Source organism: Varanus komodoensis, unplaced genomic scaffold (genome assembly GCF_004798865.1).
Source record: "Varanus komodoensis strain SLA01 unplaced genomic scaffold, ASM479886v1 scaffold16, whole genome shotgun sequence".
NCBI lineage: Eukaryota > Metazoa > Chordata > Lepidosauria > Squamata > Varanidae > Varanus > Varanus komodoensis.
This window is the reverse complement of record NW_025335468.1, coordinates 11,131,371-11,153,013: the sequence shown is the minus strand read 5'-3', so window position 1 is coordinate 11,153,013 and position 21,643 is coordinate 11,131,371. Positions and strand designations below refer to the sequence as shown.

Sequence of the window (21,643 nt, the reverse complement as noted above, 5' to 3'; positions counted from 1 at the left end):
GCGCTTTCCTCCTCCCCTCCCCTCCCCTCCCCTCCCGCCGCTTTCGAGCCCCCCGGCGACTGGTTCTGCGAGGCCGAGGGGATAGGCCGGCAGGTGGCGAAGAGGTGGCCGTGGAGGAATGCCCACCTCCCCTTCTGGGATAAATAAGAGCCGCGGCGCGAACTCTCGGGATGGCATCCGGGCAGGGCGCGCCGGCTCTTCCATGGCAGGCTGAGCCGGGCACAGGGGAGAGGGGGACAAAGAGCCAGCCCAAGTGCGTGAAGCCCCCGTCCGCCGTCGGCAGAAGCGCCCCTGCTTCGTGATCCTCGTTTCTGCCTCGCTCGCTCTGTCCGGACAGAGGGTCGCGGGCATTTGGCTTGGCTGGGGATCGAGACCGCCGGCTTCCGAGGTGCCAAGGCGACTGCGGCTGGAGCCCCCGCTGCCCGTCCGCCCACGAGCCCCGCGCCGATCGCGGCGGTGGGAAGCGCAAGCCGAGCGCTCGCTCTCTCGCCCGATCCATTTCTGCCGCGCGCCCCGCGCCGCGCGCCCCGCCCGCGCCCCATGGACGTGTTAGGCCACATGGAGATCGCCGACGGCTCGCTCTGCTCCTTCTCGGCCGCCGACGACTTCTACGACGACCCCTGCTTCAACACGTCGGACATGCACTTCTTCGAGGACCTGGACCCGCGGCTGGTGCACGTGGGCGGCCTGCTCAAGGCGGACGAGCACGGCCGCCACCACCACAACCACGAGGACGAGCACATTCGCGCGCCCAGCGGGCACCACCAGGCCGGCCGCTGCCTGCTGTGGGCCTGCAAGGCCTGCAAGCGGAAGACCACCAACGCCGACCGCCGCAAGGCGGCCACCATGCGCGAGCGGCGGCGGCTCAGCAAGGTCAACGAGGCCTTCGAGACGCTCAAGCGCTGCACCTCCACCAACCCGAACCAGCGCCTGCCCAAAGTGGAAATCCTGCGCAACGCCATCCGCTACATCGAGAGCCTCCAGGCGCTGCTGCGCGAGCAGGAGGACGCCTACTACCCGGTGCTGGAGCACTACAGCGGCGACTCCGACGCCTCCAGCCCCCGCTCCAACTGCTCCGACGGCATGGTGAGTCTGAGGGCCCGCGCAAGCGCAGCAGCGGAGCGCTCGCCTTGCGTCGCGTCGCAGGGGGTCCTCAACCCCGTGCGCTTGGAGCCTGTGCCAGGAACGCTGGGTAGGGTGGCCTGCGCCTTTAGCAGCGGTACGAGTGGCAGACAGGCGACAGGCCGCTGTCCCCTGGGATGTGGTGGGAATACGCACATCTCTTGAATGGTCGAGTAGCCACCAAAGGTTCTGCAGGAGGCCTGCCTGAAAGAAGATGGCAGTTCTGGAACCTAGGATGGGGTTTCCCTGAATGCCTGGGTCTATGGAAGAAAAGTGGGAAGCCTCTCCTGTCTTTGGCCTTCAGTGCAACAGACCCCCAGAATCCATTCCCAGTGTTAGAAGGGCTGAGACAGCTGGCATATTATGTCATAAGGTATAGCCCTGGGATGACTGTGCTTCCATCACTTCTGAGTAATCACATCCCTCAGTAGGAATGGGGACTTCCAGGGCATCTTGGTCAGAGGGCCTCATTGCTAGCAGCCTACAAACTGGGCTCAGCTTTTTTCAAGAAATCTCAGGCTGCAACCCCATGTGTGTTTTGCTGGGAGGAAGCACCATGGAAAACACCAGGGCTTTTTTCCTTATGAGCAATCATGCAGTGCTGCTGGTCACTGCTGTTTTTAGTACTAGTGGTGAAGGGAAGGTATGTTTTCTAGAGTCTGATTCCCCAGAGAGAGGATGACTCTCTTTTTATCCTTGTACCAAGGAGAAGCCTGCTTTCTGTTGCCTTAGCTCTGACTTTAGCTGCAAAATTTTGTTCAGATGCGAGGAGGAAAAGGCACCTGAAACTCGGTCATTGGGAGTTCTCTTTGGGACTCAGGGCCCTAGGAAAGAGGAGGCCTTTTGATACACTTGGGGATGTGGCTGGGTATGAGGGGGAGATAGGAATACCCTACTACTCCCTCAGTGGAAAAAGGGAGCATTGCACTGTTCACCTACTAGTAGAGTAGATGGTTCTGGATGAACAATGGAATAGAAGCAATTTCCTACCACAGCTAAAATTGGACTCATTCAGGTGTGCACTTATTTAGGAATAAGATCTACTGCATTCAGTGAGATTTAATTCTGAGTAAGCAAGCATAGCATCAGGCCACATGTATTTCTGTTTATGAGCTACCACCTAGCATAAACTCACCCATCTGCATACACTGTACAGAATCAGACAAATACAATCTCAAATATTAAGAATAACACACTGGAATGGCAGCATCCGTGCACTAAAACTGGCCAAAGCTTAAACATCCAAGCTATGTCTCACTCTGTGATTTCGCTGCTACAGAATAACATGAGTGTCCTTCTGCCGCTCCCTCTGTCCTCTCAAGGTGAAGTGCCTTTGTAAAAACTTGATTCCTGGAAGAAGACATGATAGCCCTTTGGCCCACTGCAGTCGTAGTCCTCCTGTGGTTTCCTTATGCTTGGAAAGATCTTTTTTTTCCATATAAAAATGGTTCCTGTATAATTACTGAGAAAGCAAGTACACAAATTCCAGTGAATTGAGCTGGACTTTCTGACCTTTGCCTTTCTGAATCTTTATATCCCTTTCCTGCACAGCAATATATTTACAACGAAGTAAAGATGGCACTTACTACACTCTGTTGCTCCTCCCTCCCAAAGTGAGGTGCATCTGTATTTTTGTATACCCAGCAGAGATGACCTTAGACTATGTTAGTTCAAAACCAGTGTGAGGGGGAACATACTTCTTTACAGTTCGACCCAGAAATAAACTCTGTTGAATTCAATGGGACTTAGTCCCAGGTAAGCAAGTGTACACTGTAGGGTTGCAGCTTTAGGCAAGTGAGCCTAATCAAACTCACTGGTTTCACTTCTGAGTAGACACTTAGTTGGAGCTGTATCTTGCAGTGACAATCAAAACTATGAGGACCCTCTCTTGGTTTGCATACTGTGTGTTGTGGTGGAGCCTCATGCCAAAGCATATCTTTGTTGGGGGGAGAAAGCCAAGGATAGGTGGTGTCCACTTGCACAAGAGGCAGACATGGCAACATAGATATCCTGCAATAAGGATGGGGGCTCGGATAGAGGCTTGGACACAATGGGACACAACTCTAGTTTCATTGTATTCTATATCTGGATGAATGCTTGGAGTACGATAATAACATTCTTGCTCTTTTTAATGCAAATATGCTAACGTGACCAGAGTGCTGGCTATGAGCATGGCTTAGTCGGTTCAGCCCATTGGGTAGATGAAAGCATGTTGCCAGATCCCCACATAACTGGTGAGAGGCATTCTGGCACAGTGGTTAGTGTTGGACTGGACTCAGAATATGACCTGGGCTCCAGTCCCCACTTGGCTGGAACTGGCCTCTGGGTGTAAACTAACCTACTTCACAAAGTTGTTGTGAAGAGAGGATGGAAGGAGAAGTAAGGTGTAAGCTGCCTTGCATTCCTTGCAGGAGGGACAAAAAGGCAGGTTATAAATGTAATCAGTAAAAATAGTAAAATAAGCTACCTCAGAGAAATGCTGTCAGGGCACATGAGGTAGACATTAAATGAACAGGTATATATTATATAATGAAAGCTGCGATGCAAATATTAAATGCAATGTTGCCATAGCTGAAATCTGCTGCTGTGACAGGACGTTCTTCCCTATCCTCTTTCCTGCCTGAAACCTGCTCCAGAGGGTTTTCCACGCTCTGGAGCAGATTTTGAGGGTGTTGAGTGGCTGCAGTTTTGTCATCAGGGTGACAGCACTGATCCCACCCCATGAGAGGAACCTGCGCAGTTGCTGAGTTTTCTGTCAAAGCCAACAGCAAGACAAGGCGTGCTAATTACAAACAGACTTCAGCAGCATGTGGAAATATTTTAGGACCATTGTTGAAAAGTGTGAGGCATTGTGCTAATGTTTGATGGGGCATGTATCACCTTTAAAGCAACTCAGGATAACAGCACCTTTAAGGGGCTCAACAACCCTTGATAATTAAAAGCCAGAAGGTTATATTTGTGTTTCCTGCAGCCAATGCATAAAGTGCAGGCGACAGGTGTGCACATTTAACTGCTCATGTACACATGTGCACACCTGGTTGGCCTGATCATGTTTCTGCTCTAATGTCTTGTATTGTTGGCTTTTGTTTCCAGCTGGATTACAGTGGACCCCCTTGCAGTTCTCGTAGAAGGAACAGTTATGACAACAATTACTATACAGAAACACTCGCTGGTAAGTATCTGCCTTGGAAGAAAGAATAGATTATTCTGAGTTAAGGAATCTGAACATGCATACCCACACTGACATGCTTTGTGCGCGTTGTTATCTGTATGTGGGCTTTTTGAACCAAATATTTTGCATTTGGTTCATAACATATTACATAGTAGTCTCCTTCCTTCCGTCCTTCCTTCCGTCCGTCCTTCCTTCCTTCTTTGCATCTTCCCTATAAGTACACATTCTGCCTTTAGTATTGAAGGCAGAATGTGCAGTTAAACTATTAAACTTAAATTATTATCAAAATTAGTAACTGGCAACTCTTAAATCTGGCTTTAAATTGTAAAATTATTTAGCTAGGTTCTCCTAGTTTATGTGGCATTAATTTCCACGGAACTGACTGCTTCTCATGAGACCGGTTGATAAATGCTGCAGTGCAGAAGACAGTTATCTGTGAGAAAGCCCTCATGGATTGCTCTTTCAGATAGCCCTGTGTGTGTGTGTGAGAGAGAGAGAGAGAGGGTGGGGGGAGAGAGAGATCCTATGAAAGAACAGCTTCTTCCTGACTGCTCGTGCTGCTGAGACTCACTGATCTCCTTGTCCTTAGATTCAAAGCAAGGAAAGAGTTCAGTGGTTTCCAGCTTAGATTGCTTGTCAAGCATCGTGGAGAGGATTTCAACCGACAGCACGGCCTGCTCCACCCTGCCCACGGTGGACAGTGGAAACGAGGGGAGTCCCTGCTCACTCCACGAAGGGGCGAGCCTGAGTGACACTGGTGCCCAAATCGCCTCCCCGGCCGGCTGCACTCAGCTCTCTCAGGACACTGCCAGCAACGGTGCCAGCAACCCCATCTACCAAGTGCTATAAACTACAGCACTGAGAACGTGCTGAGGTCGCCAGCAAGTATCACTCAACTCTGCCTTCCAAAGACCGAAAAAACCTCCCAATATTTTGGGTGTTTTTTGTTTTGTTTTGTTTTTATCAGTTTTCATACGTATCTAATAATTCCTTTCAATTATATATATGTGTATATATTTTTCCAAGCTTGTATTACGTCAAAGTACACTTATTTATTGGTTATAAACAAAAGCTATTTAATTTGTATATAAAGGAAGCTTAGAATTGTGTACCATGAAATGGCCAATGTTTAATCTTTGCTTTCCACAGACTGGGAGGACCTTATCTTGGAATGTGTTCTCCAATCCTGTAAAAAAAAAGAAAAGAAAAGAAAAATCTTTTGTCAAACCTGCACACAGGCTGTTTAGCACCCACTGATTTCAGTATGATCTGAGCAGCTGTAGGGATGTTCAGGGTTGCAGTATTTTTTGGATATTCCCCTCTCACAGAGACATCCACAAATACGCAGAAAAGGTTGTGGACCATTTAAAAGTACTTATTTTGTATACTTGTAAATAAGAGTTGCTTTGCAAAAAAAGGGAAAAAAGGAAAATAAAAAAGATTCCACTGAAACAACAAAACATTTACATATTTAATGTTGCCTGGTTTGTCGTGCCAAACTTTAACTTTATATATTTATACATTGTGGATGCTGAGAATGTTTTCAACAGTATTCTAAATAAAGATCTTTATTTATAAAATCTTGGGAGTTTTCTGTGTTTGGGCGGGGATTTCATTGTTGCTTTCAGTACAATAGCAGCAAATATTTTTCCTTCATTTTGTCATGTTATATTTAACTTTCTATGCATTTCATGAACTGTATTCCTACACAGCCAAAGTGCAGGTGGGAGAAAAGGCATAATGCATATTTCAGGGTTTTTATTACAGCCAGTCAGCAGTCAGAACACAGATGCTGTGGGGTTGTGTCAAAAAAAAATGGCTTGCCTATTCTACTGCATGACTGGCAGTGGTAAACCCTTCCAAACTCCTTCAGACAATCCTTCTACTCACCTGCAGCCCAAATCAGGGATGGACTTATTGCTAAGGGCAGTGCACCAGAATAATTGCCGATATATATATATATAAAGTGACTTCATCCTATTTTTAACTGGCACACCTGAATTGCAACTTAATAATATATTGTAAAAAGTTCTAAATGTACATTTATCTTTGCAAGCATAAAAAGACATATTTTGGATAGTTTTTGGATGCACAATCAATTCCCACCTTTTAAACAATATCACTTATAAAGTGCAAGAGGCCACTCCATTAACTTCTGGGAGGGCAAGACTGGTATCTGAACTATTCCAAAGCCGAACTTAGCTCTCGGTTTCCTAGTGTACATTTTCAAATAAGTCCATTCTAATCAAGACAAAAATCTTCAAACATTGAATATTTGCCAAAATTTCCATTTTCACCACTCATTTTTTAAATATGAATTTTAAAATTCAAGCTGTGCATTGAACAAGGAATGAACAAGGAAAGTTAAGGGTTTTCAGATTAATTGGTATCTCTTGCTTTTGTTTGACATACAAGCTATCAGATATTGTGAAAAAATGTGCCAATTTGTCAGTTGCAGCCAAACACCATTCTGAAGTCAAATATTGTAGCTATGAATTACAGATCTGGTGCTTTTGTAAAACAAACAAACAAACACTGCATATTTGGGAACAGGTAGAGGGCACTGAAAGTTGACCTTGTGAAAAGACATTAAGTTGTGGGAATAATCTGTCCCCAGTATATGAGCCTGTCTGCATTAACTTAAATAAATCTGTCTCTTTTAATCACTGTTTGAATTTGCAACCCAGGATAATCTGGCTTCTTTTTGGCCCAGTTTAGTTATACTTGATAGTATGATGGTAGTGGCATGAGGATTTCACTGAGGTGATGGAAAATTTTTGCTCTGGCAGATTGGATATTGACCTATGTGTATAGGTAAATTTAAGTTTGCCATCAGAACCAGGTAGGTATGTAGCCGTACATACATTCACAAACTCAATGGATTTTATATTCTTGGATTAGGGTTGTATGGAAGTCTGTTTTTCTAGATAACACTGCAGATGTTCATTCTATAAAAGAAAGTGACTATAAATTTATGCATTATTGGTACCTAATTTCATGGTGAATGGCAATGGTTTATTCCAATAATATCAATACTGGTTGGAAATATAATACAACTGGTACAGACTTCATGCATCTGAAATACCAGTGTGATATAGGAAACAAAAGAATCCAAAAGGGTCCATAAAAACCAACAGGAAAATGATAGGCTAACATTTCCAGTGAAACCCATCATATATTAGATTATCTGCAATCCACTCAGTACATATGCGTTTAGTAAGACATATGCTAAATGCTGCAAAAATTAATGCTTCTGAATGTAAGTGTTAATAGACAAACTATTTTATAGAGTGGTGGCTCACATCAATGAAAGAACTGGGGCACAGAGCTTGGGCTCATCAGCTAAGCGTGCGATCCTATGCACGTTTAGACAGAAAAAAATCCTACAAGTTTCCATATTCCCCAGGCATGCTGGCTGGGAAAAGCTGGGAGTAGTAAGGCTTTTTCTGTCCAAAATGCATTTTAAATGAGAAGATAGACAAGGAAAAGGGAGTGGAGAAAAAAGTAGAAGAGAGGGATCCATTTGCTAATGGCAGAACAAAGCAGGTTGTGACTAGGCTGAATTTCCCTTGCTGGGGGACTTGCGGGGACAGCAATACGGCAACCGAAACAGCAGCCCTGTTGCTCTGGCTGCTTCTCACTTCTCTCTGCAGAGGCAGCAGACAGTAGAGTCAATGTTCCTCCTGGTCGGGTGGGAGGGTCCAAGCTCCTGCAGCCGCTCCTTCTCTGCCAAGTGGATTGGGCAGACTGGTCTTCCCTTGCCAGGAGGCTCTTCCTTGAAGGTACAGATGATGACCAAGGACTCTTGGTGAGGCCAGAGTATGTGCTCCTTCAGCCCTGGGGCAGCTCAAGCGGCATGGAATTCTGTACTGATGGCAAAACATGTTCTCCTTTCTGAAATAGCCTGCAACCTCAGGAACCTTTGAAAGATGTTGGACTCCTTTGGTTTTATTTATGAGCAGACATGAAAAGACGGACATTGATTTGCATATGATTTTTCATGCTGTCATACATACACCTTCCTTCTTGTTCAGAGCAAAAGGTGTCCTTTCCTATTGCCAGTTGTGTGTGGACTTGCATAAATAACAGATGCGTTTTGTATTTTTGTAACCAAGGGAATGATTTCAGGGCCAGCTGACATGCTATGGTTTTCCTGGTTTTGTACCAGAGTGACACAGATTGGACAGACTCTGCACAGCTGTCATTGCCAGGCTGGTTTCAGCATGCTAAATCTTACCAACCCACTCACACTGCACTTCACATGTTATAGTAAACTTGTATTTCCCAGTGCAGGGAAATTCTTTCTTTGTTGGGATATTGTGCAAAGTGGCTATAAATGGTGGAAAAGGCTTGATTCACAACTGCACTGGTTTTCTTTTATTCTGATACTTGCAGAAAGCAGATGAAATGACTTGCCTGCATGAAGCTAGGGCCCTACAGTTCTTTGTCAGAATATTTGTGTTCGACAATGAACACCCTGTTCCGCAAGTATTCCAGGATATTAAATTTCAATGATTTATTTTAGCAACCTAACTTTCCACAGGCCAGTTCTAATATTACAACAGAGAGCATGCATTTAACACATCCTTAAATAGACATGTTAAAACTCTCTCACACGGAGTAATGGAGGCAGCTTCATATGTGACTTCTTTGCACACAAAGGAAAAGTGTGTACAGTGTCATGTAACAATGTTAGGTCATTATCGTGGGCAAAGCTTCAGGCATGCAAACATGCAACTCTAGCCAAAGGATGGAAGGCAAAAAGCATGGCCAATTCTGCTGTGCCTGGACAGAGTTCCAGCAGAATCCTCCCAGATCCTTGCTACAGGTAGGCGGAGGGCACAATCCTGAGCATATTTAGACAGAAATAAAGCCCTACAACTTCCGGCATGGCTGGCTGGGGATGCTGGAATTCATGGATTTTCTGCTGTCTAAGCTTGCACAGGATTGTGCCCTGGCATGCATTACAAACAGAAAATCAAAATAATAAGCCCAGTGGGTAAGTTCATCTCAGGCGGTGCTGCAGAAGCTGACTGTTTTGATATGTCTAGATCCAGGTACTGCTGATGACAATTTCGACAATTTTCCCAAGCCAGTTGCATTTTGTGCTTTATTTTAATTGCTGCAAGCAACTTCAGAAGCCAAGGTTTAAATATAATTCATCAACCCACCAACTAAGCAAACCATCAGAGGGAATTATGGTCAGGAGCCATTAGAACGGAGTTTTTCTGAACGACATAGAAAAGGGTTTTTAGCCGGTTTCCCCAACATGGTGCCCTCCAGATGAGTAGGACTGCAACTCCCATAGTTTCCAGACAGCACTGGAATTGCAACGCAACAGGTTGTGAAAGACGGTTCTAAGCAAAGGCCTAGGTCTGAGGGAGGATTTAGCAGCACATGTCAATCAGGAAGGCTAGTTTACCTTTCTAATTCCTTGGTGGGACATTCTCATCATGCTGTGGAAACTTCCTTTGCAAACAGAACAGAAACAGTAAGAAAATCATGATGAGGTCGTAGACTGAATGCACTGTAGGAGTGCTGTACTTGGGTGGGCAGTTGTGGATCAGGGGGCAGTTCTTCAGAAGTTGATTTGGACCCAGAGCCTCCTAAAGAAGGCTTGTGCCGTCCTACTGAAATACCCTGGGATTGGTTAAAACCAGGCGCACTGAATGCAAGAGTTGCCTGATTAAAACATCTAGAGAAACATGGACTGGAAATCCCATGCATAAAACCCAAATTAGTTTTCCTACAGCTCTTGTATGAGGAGGTACTTATTCCAACAAAGAATATAATCTTAGATCGTTTTTATTGTTGTATGTCATCTGGCAGAGCAATCTGATGAGGAGAGAAGATGGTATCCACAGCAGAAACAGCTGTGGCAGGAACAACCCCTGCGGGCAGAGATGGGTCAGTGTCAAGCAGTCGCTGGGCTGCAGCGCATTTCTTCGTATGACTTTAAAAAACATTTTTTAGTCTGGGGACAGTTTCTTGGGCATGTGTCCAGTTACAGATGCTCATGCGATTTTATTTACTTGGAATATATATTATTATCCTTTTCTACCCCAAAAATGGCCACAGTTCCAAGTGAATTTGTACGGTTTAAATGAATTTAGAATGAGAACTGCACATGCTCAGAGTATTTCTTTTTTTCATTGTGTCTTTTAGAAGGCAAGCCTGGTAAGGACTGTCTGGCTTTTATTGCTCTTACACAAGCCCTGCTGGAGCCTGACTGGCTGAAGTGTGGCATTAATGCTTTGTTTCTTTAACTTATTAGGAAGGTGGAAGCAGTCCTGAAATAAATTCCCTCTTCCCTCTTCATTCCTTTTTCCATGTGTGTCATCATGCATGAGGGGTCTTCAAAAAGTTTCTGCACTTTTATATTTTATATTTTCTAAATATACTTTTTACATATTTTTGCTGATGGCATTAAAAAGTTGGTACAATGCTGGGAAAAATGCATTGCAAAGGAAGGCGACTGTAGAAAAGTGAAGTAATTTGTTTTTGAAATTCTTAAAAAATAGAGTTAAATAAGGTATGGAAACTTTTTGAAGACCCCTTTGGAGAGTATAAACCCACAGGCAGAGACCGCCTTTTTTTACCGATTGTGAAGCATTCGTACATAAGACGTGTATCATGCACTTGTCCTTCCTCAGCCATGGTAGTTTGTGGAGGTTTTAAATGGCGTCATCATCTTCCAGGGTCCTTCACATTCTTGGAAACCCTTTGAGCATTTGTTTGCTTTATTCTCTCGCTAACAAGGAATGTCTTATATATCAGCAAATGGCTGCATGAAACCTTTGTATCCACTGCACCACAGTGTCACCTAGTGATTGTGTGATGGAACATGCAGGAAGGCAGAGAAAATAGGGAAAAATTCATCTGGAAAAAATGCGTACAGGACTTTTGCCAGGTTTATCAGATTCTGATCTGATAAAGAATCCAAAAGCAGAAGCTGCAGTAAAGTGGCAGGTTAAAAGTGTCATTTAAAAAAACCCTATAGGCAAGTTACCCTGGAAGTCTTTTTTGCATAGGAGGGTGGGATGCAAATAATTAAAAAAAAGTAAAGCCTGGAAGGCCAAGGTGGGGAGGTAAAGAGCAATGTCAACTTCACTGCTGAAGTGATACCCTTGGCCATCTAACCCAACTGCTGGCTTTCTCCAGTGTTTCAGGTCATTTTTCTAGCCTTGCCAGGAAATACCAGATTAAACCTCAGGCCTTCTGCATTTAAAGCAAAATGCACGGACAGTTACCAGTGGCTCCCAGTGCCTTATAGGCACCAAGTGGGAGGCAATTGGCAACTCAGATCCTGCTCACAATATTTTAATGAGTCACTTCTGAATAATTGCCTAAGTGTTTTAAACGGAGTAGGAGAGATTAGTCAACTTTAGAAACTGTAAGGGTGCTCAGCGCTTTCCTGGGAATAGATTTAGCAGAGGATTTATCCTCACATTCCTCCCCAAAGGTCAGGAATGCTGTCATATTCCGTATGAATATGAGTTACGCTCAAGCCAGAGCAGGGCTTTACATAAGCCTCGGCAGATGATCCTGGTGTTGCTGAAATGTAGTGCCAGTGGACAAGCGAATGACAAACAGTAGTTACCGTGGTGTGCTATTTTGAGCAGAGTGTATCAGAAAATCTGAAAGCCCATAAAGCCCTTTATGAGTAGAGCAGATTGTTGCCCAGAACACTCATGCCCATTTATTTATGTCTGGGCAAGTGTGCCACAAGGCAAATCTGAAGCATGACGTGGTGCGGCTCTAATGCGCGCCACTCGGAATACACACGGCCTGCCCTGCCTTCCAGCCTTGGGGCGGTGGGTGCTCCCGGTTTACAAGCGCAGGGACGTTGGTGGTGCCAGAGGCAGAGATGGCCAGCAGGGGCCCTTCTCTGGACCTGCTGATTGGCCAGCTGCATCTAAGGTCTTTTTCTACTCCAGCTGCCCATCAGAAGCGATTATATTGTGAGCCACTCAGAGAGCCTGGATATGGGCTATAACAGCAGCATATAAATTCATTAAATAAATGGCAAATGGTTTCTAATCCACCTGCCCATCAGAAGCAATTATATTGAGGGCCGCACAAAGGGCCCGGATATGGGCTATCATAGTGGCATATAAATTCACTAAATAAATGGCTAAATAACTGTAACAAAGGGTGACTGTGCTTCTGATGGGCTGGTTTGTGCTTTACTTTCCTCCTTCTCAGTTTTTCCTTTCTGTTGTGTCCTTTGCAATATAAGCCTGAAAGTGGAGACTGTCTTATGTAAGCTACTCTGGGAGCCCGATTGACTGAAGTGTGGAGTGAAATGCCCAAAAGGATAAGCAAACAAGGAGCCCATTAGAGAGGTGGGTAGAAGCATCAGGCCATTCTGCTCCTACCAAAAATGGCTCCATGCCACTTGGGCCCTAAATATTCTAGTCCAGAGTTATTATGCACATTCTGCCTTCCAGGAGATGTTTGGCACCTGATGTAAAAGTCAAAAGGATCCCCCAGTTTATGATGCTCAGGGATAGTGGCTGGATGCAGGGAAGTGGCATCATCCCTGGCATCTGGCACCATTTCATGGTTTGTCATGGTAAAGCCCAACCCCTGCCCCACTTTTTTGTTTTTTTGGTATAGAGTAAAACAGCCTTCCCCAACCTGATGCCCTCCCAATGGGTTGGACATATGATGATCTAGAAGTTGTTGTTGTTAGTCGCAAAGTCGTGTCCGACCCATCGCGACCCCATGGACAACATTCCTCCAGGCCCTCCTGTCCTCCACCAGCCCTCGGAGTCCACCCAAGCTCACACCAACTGCCTCAGTGACTCTATCTGGCCACCTCACCCTCTGCCGTCCCCTTCTTCTTTTGCCATCTATTCTTCCCAGCAAATTTTCCGATGACATCAAATTATTTACAGTAATTAAAACAGAAAGAGATTGTATGGAGCCCCTAAAGGATTTGTTTGGAGTAAGAGAGAGGGTGTCAAAATGGCAAGTGCCATTCAGTGTAAGCAAGTGTGAAGCGATGAGCATTGTGGCAAAGAAATCCCAAGTTGGGCCACCTCCCAGTGGCCCACTCCTCAGAAAGCCCCTCAAGGTGCCATATTGAGGGGAAGGTGAGTGGAGGCTGGCAGGGGAAAGGAAGTGGCAGCCAGTCATGGTACCTGCAGCTGTGCTGGCAACGTGGCTAGTATGTTTTGTGCATTGAAAGCCACCTAGGAAGGCCTCGGCAATGATAGGCGGCCTATAAATACATGCAAATAAATAATGAATGAATGAATAATACTGCACTTTGCTACAGCAGGATGACCAAACCTTTTTCTGCCTGAAAGCCACATCCAATTTCAGAGCAGCTCTAGGGAAGTACATCCCAGTGGTGGGAGAGCTGAAGGTGAAAGGAGTGGCACCAAAGGCGAAAAAGGTGGTGTCAAGTGCAAACAGTACCAGCAAATTTTAACCTGATGCTCTTGCTGCCAGGAGAAGTAATGTGAGGAACTACCTCTCTCTGCAAATGGTGGAAAAACCATCCGTGACAGAGGGAAAGGGGGTGGGGCCAGGGGAAGGGGAGTGGTGAATCGGGGAATCCTGGAAGGCCAACTAAGGGCTCCAGGTGGGCCCTGAGGTTCCCTGTGCTAAAACTAATGAACTTTTGTGGGGTTCGGGTGCCTACATGGGGGACTACTAGGAAATGCAGGTATGCTGTCTTCCTAGAGTTCTTTTGGGAAAAAGTTGAAGCAAATACATTAAAATTAAATAAATGAATTAGAAGGTGGAACTCATATTGCTTTCACAGAAGATGGGTTACCTGCCTGAAAATCATAGGAAATTCCAATGAGTGAATCTCATGTGCCGTTGACAATATACTGTGAGCTCAAGTTTGTTTTGCAAAACTTGTGGTAGCTCCTAAAATGCTTGTGTTGGTGTGTACATTGAGGACACATAATAAACTGCAGATGCAACTTAAAGTGGTTTCATGCAGCAAATGCCATCCTAAAATTGTAGTAAAGAAAAAAATAAGTGATCAGTACAGCACAACGGAACATGACTTCTCACACAACTACAGAAGCTGTACAATTCTGCCATCTGCAGAGTAAAATGTGAACTGGATCTAGGTTGGAATGCCTTGTCTAACATTCGAAAGGGCAATCCAGTGTGGTCAACAATAAGAACTTGGGGCTATTAGTGGGTGAATAGCGAGTTCTTGGCTTTGCAGGGGGCAGGAAAGAATGGTGGGGGTTATATGGGATTGCTGCTCCTTCCTCCCTGGGCAAGCAGGCCAGACACAGGACTTTCCTATACACAAACTGTTTGCACAAGCAGCACTGAACATCCAACATGAGATGTCACCAAATCATGCTGTCCATGGGTAGTTGAATCATAGGTTGGAATTACATGCAAATTCTGCTCTATGGTTAACCTATGGATTGTTATCTACAAACAACCCAAAGTTCTCAACCCAACCACAGATCGTTATGGTTGAGAAAGTTAAACTATACTCTGCAGGCTCACATAACGGCAACCCATGATTCAATGACAACCCACAACTCAATGACAGTCTGGGTTGGCATTATATAGGAACCAGACCATTATGTTTGCATAATCAGTGTTTGTACTGATCATGATGTGGCTGCCCGCCATAAATCCAGTTGCTCCAACTATTCCAAATGAAGTTAAACTTAAAGGGGCTACTCTGAGCAACTGGGTTTAGGGTCTTGGTCTAAATATCAGTGGCGCAGTAAGGTGGGGGTTGTCCTATCTCCAAAAGGGTATCAAAGAACCAGAGAAGGTACAAAAAGGCCTATTACAATGTTACCGCTGCTGGTGAAACATATTCCATATAAAGGAAGATTTAAGAAGAAAAATGAGCATAGAGGAGCACGATTAAAGTTTAAGTACCTGTGAACTGCATGGACTGGGATACAGAAGAGGAACTGGAAATACCTCAGTAGGCAATGCCAGTAATCAGGCATGATGGGAATTGTAGTCCAAAGAGATTTGATGGGCTATTAGCTCCCCAGTCTGGGACTGGGAAATATTTTTCCCTTCTGTATGAGAGTACTAGAACTTAAAATGTCACAATAAAACAATGTATTGTAGTCATTTTCTGAAGCACTACCATGTATAGACACTCTATAAAAGCAAAGAAAAGTGGGGCAAAATATGCACAAATAGTCTCTGTAGGTTGGAAAGCACTTGACACAGTAGGTTGGAAAGCACTTCCAGGCACAGAAATGAAACAGGTCTGTCACTATGTGCAGCTAGGATGGGAGTCAGCCTGGAAACCACATGAGTGCTGCTGTGTGGTGTTGGAAGGGGAGTGGAACTTGTGGAACAGGTGGAACAAAATAAATCCAGCGCACAAAATTTGCTAGCAGAGCATTGGACCAACTCTACCCTTCGGTGTGCATGGCAACAATTGCCAGCTGGGTACTTGCGACAGGAAATGGCAGCTGTGTTGTATGTCTTGATTGGTTTCGCGCACAATGCATTGAGGCTGCTGATAACTGTGCTATGCATGGCAGGAAGAGCACAAGCAAAGGTTGCTTCTGTGTTTCTCTTGCTATGCAAAATGCGGAGATGGACACTTTTGGCACCACCAGGTTCCTTCATGTGCCTGTCTCCTCCCTCCCTCTCTCCCAAAAGCCCAGCTAAACATTTTTCTGAAAATTGAATAATAGGTTCAGATATTTGAACATTCATTAAGCAGCTCTGAATGGGGTAGGAAGACTTTAGGCTCATGGGATCTCTTTTTGTTTTCTTTTTACTAGGGCCCCAGGATGTGCCACTTGGAGCCTGGTACAGAACGCAGGTAGACAGGTAGAATGAACATATTCTACGTGGAATTTGAGTTTCACAGCAGAATGGAGTGCGCACAAAAAATCCTCTTATGCTTTCTTCATTTCAACAGTATAATTTTAGATGGTGGAAGCTTAGATGTTGTTGCTTATTAGCTAATTCAGAGTCAGAAGTCTTTGTTACTCTACCTGGAAAACAACATACTTTCTACATACTCCTGAGCTTAAGCACACAGACTTGTACTGTCAAGAACAAACATTAGATGGCAATCTTTGCACAAAATTGAGACTGTCACAGTCCTTTTTGAAAGGACTTTATGCAAATACATTATACCAAGCAATCACTCTGAGTAAGCAAACCAAGTGCTCATGAATTTTCTTTCTGGGTTGTTAAGGAGTTATAGTTGGGGAAATACCAACTATTGCCAAAAGCCATTCCTCCTCAGCAGATCAGTTTCCTCGAAAACTATGCAGTCACCTTTGCCTTTTAAGTTACAGGCTTATGTGCAAAAGCACACGTTCTCTTTGGAGGTGCTTCTGTAAAACTGATTTTTTTGTAAGAGTGGCTATAATCTTCCACTGCCAACATTATACTGCTTGATAATTTCCCACTGTTCGGTCAGGGAAGGTTTATTTTCCTAGATATCCACACTGATGTCCTATATTGCTGACCCAGTGCAGGTGAGGCCCCTGTATATGCCAAGAGATTGTTCAATATTACAATATATACATATGTCGAATGAAGCTAAGTGTTTACATTTTGAAATCCCAATTAGCCCAGTGGGATTTGTTTCAGCTTCCAGGCACTCTCCAGGAAATTCTCAGCAGGGCTGGAGGCTTTTTCACTGCCTATCCAGTGGGGAAGGGGGAAGGGGGGAGGCAGAGAGAGAGAAAAGGCCTGCCATGGAAGCCGGAGTGGGTAGCACATGTTCAGGGTTAACATACACATTCATGCACACGCATGGTTAGCAAAGACAGAGAAAGGAGCACTCTGAACATATGTGACTGGCCCTCTACATCATTACAGCAGGCAATCTGTGGTGGAGGTCACCTTCTGAAACTTCTAAACGTGCCCTTGGCCCTAGCAGTGCTGGAGATCCCTCCCCAGCGGATGAGCTGCTGCATGGCCAATGCCTCCACATGCATCCTCTACATGGACATTGTACCTTTGGCGGTGCAGAGGTCAAACAGCCCACTGGCTGGGAGGTGACAATGGCGTTGGTACTGAACCAGTCGACCAAATGGCTGACGTGTGCTGCTAAGGATTTGAAACTGGTTTGGTCCGCTTGACTAATTCCGTTGAGAAGTACCATCCAGAGAACGCCACACTACAACTAGGCTAGCCTTATCCAGACCTGTTTATTCCTTGAGGGTTGTAATATTCACAGTCATTGCTTTCTATGTCTGAATGGACCATTACACACAGAACTTGCATGGCATATTGTTTTTCAAAAGAGTCAGTTCACACAATCATCTACTATCTTCAATTATACAGTATTCAAGTGCAGAAAAAAACCAAACAATGCCCGTACATGTAAACAAACTCTAGACTACATACAGTTTTCTTTATGCTGTGAATGGGCAAAAGGGATGTTGGAAAGTTCCCACCACGACAGTTGTGAAGTCAGCATGGAAGTGTTTCTGCAGCACCAGGACTTCCTCATTTGTAGAGGGAAATTGCTTCTGGCCTCCTTGACTTCAGATTCTTTTTGCAGGTCGGTTGTACTGGCTGGGAGACAAGCAAAGCAGGGAAAAATCTGCTCCAAGTGCAATCCTATGCAGGTTTGGCTGGCTGGGATATGCAGGGAGTTGCAAAATTTTGTCTAAATAAGCCTGCGATTGTACCCTAAAATGCATTAAAATCTACAAATCAGCAGATTCTTCTGGAAACATTTTTCCCCCTCCAAGTCATTTTTTCACATTCCATTTTTTGTACTATACAAAATGAGTTTCTTTCTCTCCAATCATCACATAATGGAAAGGCTAGAACCTGTAATTACTGTGAGAGCTGCTTTGGCCAAGAAATTCCAAAGTGGAACAGCCCTTGGAAAGCCAGAGAACAGTGGGAAGGCTTCGATGCATCTTTGCTTCCCAGTTCCTCTTGGCTCTACTACCAGAAAGCAGTGAGGAAAACCTGGCCGTAATGGCTCAGACAGATCTGGGTCAGGGTTATTTTCTCTGAGAGGTGCCAAGGCCCAACCATTCAGTGGCCAAGTGGCACTCGGAACACCTGAAGATGGGAAGAGAGGCAGATGGTAACCGTTGTCTGTTCCATGGGACATCCTCCAGTTGGATGCTAGTACCAATGTAAATTGTGTCGAGTGTTAAGTCATAGCACGAGGGACCTTATGTTGCAGCATAAGGGCTTTCTAGCACAATGCCAATCGCATTAGCCAGCATAGCAGGTTTTCAGCAGAATTTCACCCTGCCAGTTAATGCTGCTGATGTTGTGCGAGGAGTTCCAGCACAGCTTAATTTATGTTAGCGCTAGTTCCCCGTTGCATGCTGCCCATTGTAAGCGGACTTGTGAATGCCACTGAGTAATTAGTGCTTCTGAGTAATTTATTTCATGGGTATGGTGTCCAGTCATTCCTGAATCTTTCTGAATATGTCAGTTGTGAGAGCAGAGAAACACTGATATAAAAATACAGTGAATATGTGGGATTACTTTATCTTCAATCTGTCACTGATCTTAGAAGGCTACATGGTAAGTATATGTGTGTGTGTGTTGGATATCTTCTCCTCCAAGAATCCAAACTGCAGTAATAAGTAGATTAGCTAGATCAGCTCCTCCACAAGGAAGCTGTAAACCATCTTGTTTTCTTCCTCAGTTAGCTGGTCTATGTGATCTGGCTACCCTTGTGTTTCTAAATAAACAAACAGAGTAATGAAGTGAGTATATATGAATAAATGCATGGTGACTCAGCTTTACTTCCCTCTTTTGAAACACAATCTGTTAAGTAATTGTTAAGTGGTGAACGTATCTTGCCTGTATCTTGAGCAAGTACATCAAAAGAAGGATAAAGCAAAACCAACACCAAAACAATGGGGTTCTCTAGAAAAACATGCACAGATTTAGGGATCGTCTCTGCTTTATAACATGATACCCATGAAATTATTCAGTTTCTTAAGGAGGGGAAGAAGAAGTACAAGGAGGCTAAGAACATAAGTTGCATGAGTCAGTGCAGGATGGAGTATCACCAAAGCACACAGTGCTAGGCTGGTGTGTGGGGCCCTAAAGGGACCATCCAAGAGCTTAGAAGCTTGAGGCCATCACTGCTTTTGGCCCCAGAACTGGCCCTAGCGGAAGACAAGTCTCCCTTGGAAGTTCTGCAGCAGGTGGGTAAGGATGAATCAATGGCAAATAAATCTGATAGAGGAGTTCATGCAGAAAGAGATTCTTGAAGCTGAACATAAGGCCGCTTCTGCTCTGAAAAATCAATCTGTTGGAGACGACACCAAGACTAGGAGAGAAATGGCAAAACAGGCAAACTACTTTCACTGCTGATCATTCTCTCTCTCTCTCTCTCTCTCTCTCTCTCTCTCTCTCTCTCTCTCTCTCTCTGTGTGTGTGTGTGTGTGAGAGAGAGGGGGGGGGGGGCAAGCCAGTCTTTGGACAAGAATACACAGAATAAACTGAGATCATTTTGCATAGGAATTGCATTTCTGTGAGGGGCAAAGGAGCCCCCAAAAGAATTCTGGGCCTTGTTGCAGTGCTAGAATTCACAAAGGGATTCAGTACCATGATCATTATGTGGTATGGAACTAGTTTGTGGTAGTGGCGTGAAGTTAAAAAAATGTAGCCTAATTCTCCCCCCCCCGCCCCCTCCCTGGCCACCACACAAACACACACACACACACACACACACACACAGGAGGCAAACTTCCAGCTGCTTTCTATAAAACTTGCTTGAATCCTGAAATGGTGTCCTTGTTGGTGTCTACTGTTTCCTGGGGGACAGTCAGATCCGTGCCTGCAAATAGGAAACAAGACATTAAGAAAGCTGAATCAAAGGCCAAGCAGAATATAGTAAAGTAATATGTGTCCAGTCATTCAGATGTATTAATCCCCCCACCCTAGACAAGGAAGAATCTATCCCTATAGCCTGTATATGTGACTACACAGTGAATATACCTATGAGAACATTCCATTTAAAAATAACCTTTATATTGTATGCCTATATATATTTAGGCTAGACCAGGCTTCCCCAACCTTGTGCCTTTCAGACATGTTTGGACCGCAACACCCAGAATTCCCAGTCAATTCTGGGAGTTGCAGTCCAAATGCCTCTGAAGGCCTCCAGGCTGGGCAAGGCTGGACTAAACAAAAAAAGTCCTACAATTCTCAGCATTCCCTGCAGGGAGTTGTTGGACTTTTTCTGTCTAAACATGCATAGGACTGAGCCTCTAATTCTACCATGAATAGGTTACCTTTTTGCAATAGCAACCTCCTTAGAGGGCCATCTTGGAAAAATAAGGACAAAATAAGTTTTGGTCAACAGAACATTGAGTAGAGTGACACTAACCACTGGCACACAGCTTCTTGAATGGAACATGCATCCTGCCAAGAAAGAGATAAGTGAATGTTTTAACAGTGGAATGTAGGCAGTCCAAGAATTACCATTTCATTAAAGAGCTTTCAGTGGTAAGAAGCATGTGGATTTTTGCAGCAGAGAAGTCGCTTGTAGGTTTCTTCTAAAAGAAAGGACCCCAGGTCACCATCTCCAAAGCTTGTTCATTTCTGTCTAATCCCCCTTCCGAGGACTGGGTTTTATCCTTGGAAAAAGCTTTGATGTGAAGGATGATCCACTCTCGGACATGGCTGAAGTTAAGTGTGGGTGCCTGCTGGAGATAACTGGTTACTTCTAAGCACAGTTTAACCACAGTTTTATGTCAACTGACAGAAAGGTAAAGATGCTTAAAGGGTGGAATATCCACAGAAAGAAAGAGTGAGAGAGAAAGAGAGAGAGTGAGAGATGCATTCAGAACCAGGTTAAGAGTAGGGGAAGTGTCCTAGTGGTTCAATAGACACCGGCCCCTGGATGTTTGGATAACAGTTCCCCTCTGCCCCAGCCAACATGACCAATGGTCAGGAGTGGGCAGCTTGATGGTGGCTGTAGTCCATCTAGAGAGCACATGGTTGGATAAGTCTGGTCTACTGCATCAGTCTGAAAAATAGGCAGCCTGACATCATATGCAAAGTAAAACTATTCTGCTTCTCAGGTTGCAGGTGCTTTCAAGATTTCAAATTTCTCCACTCTATGAAAGCTGGCCAGGCTAAGGAGGAAACTGTAAGAATCAGAAAAATTTAAGGATATTCTTAAATTTCAGTGCCATCAGTGAAGGAATCTCACTCATACTAATCTGGTATTGATAAAGGGATGCTCCAAAAAAGAAATAGGATGCGTTCATGTTGCAAAGTCAGGTAGCCAATGTGGCTAGGAGCATCTCAGTCCATCCAGGTGCTTTGGTCACTGATATCATCAACAGCAAGTGATATTTGGAAAAGGACACAGCTCAGTACCAAGAGCATCATTTGTAGAAGATCCCAAGTGCAATGCCGGCATCTCAA

The 21,643-nt window shown here is 44.7% G+C and overlaps 1 protein-coding gene across 1 annotated transcript; it reads left to right on the top strand.

Moving 5' to 3' along the window:
* Positions 1–540: 540 nt before the first annotated feature.
* MYOD1 (myogenic differentiation 1) lies at positions 541–5,143 on the top strand. Its single transcript, XM_044425921.1, has 3 exons — positions 541–1,086; positions 4,216–4,294; positions 4,884–5,143. The coding sequence occupies exons 1-3, from the start codon at positions 541–543 to the stop codon at positions 5,141–5,143; spliced, it is 885 nt and encodes a 294-aa protein (XP_044281856.1).
* Positions 5,144–21,643: the final 16,500 nt, after the last annotated feature.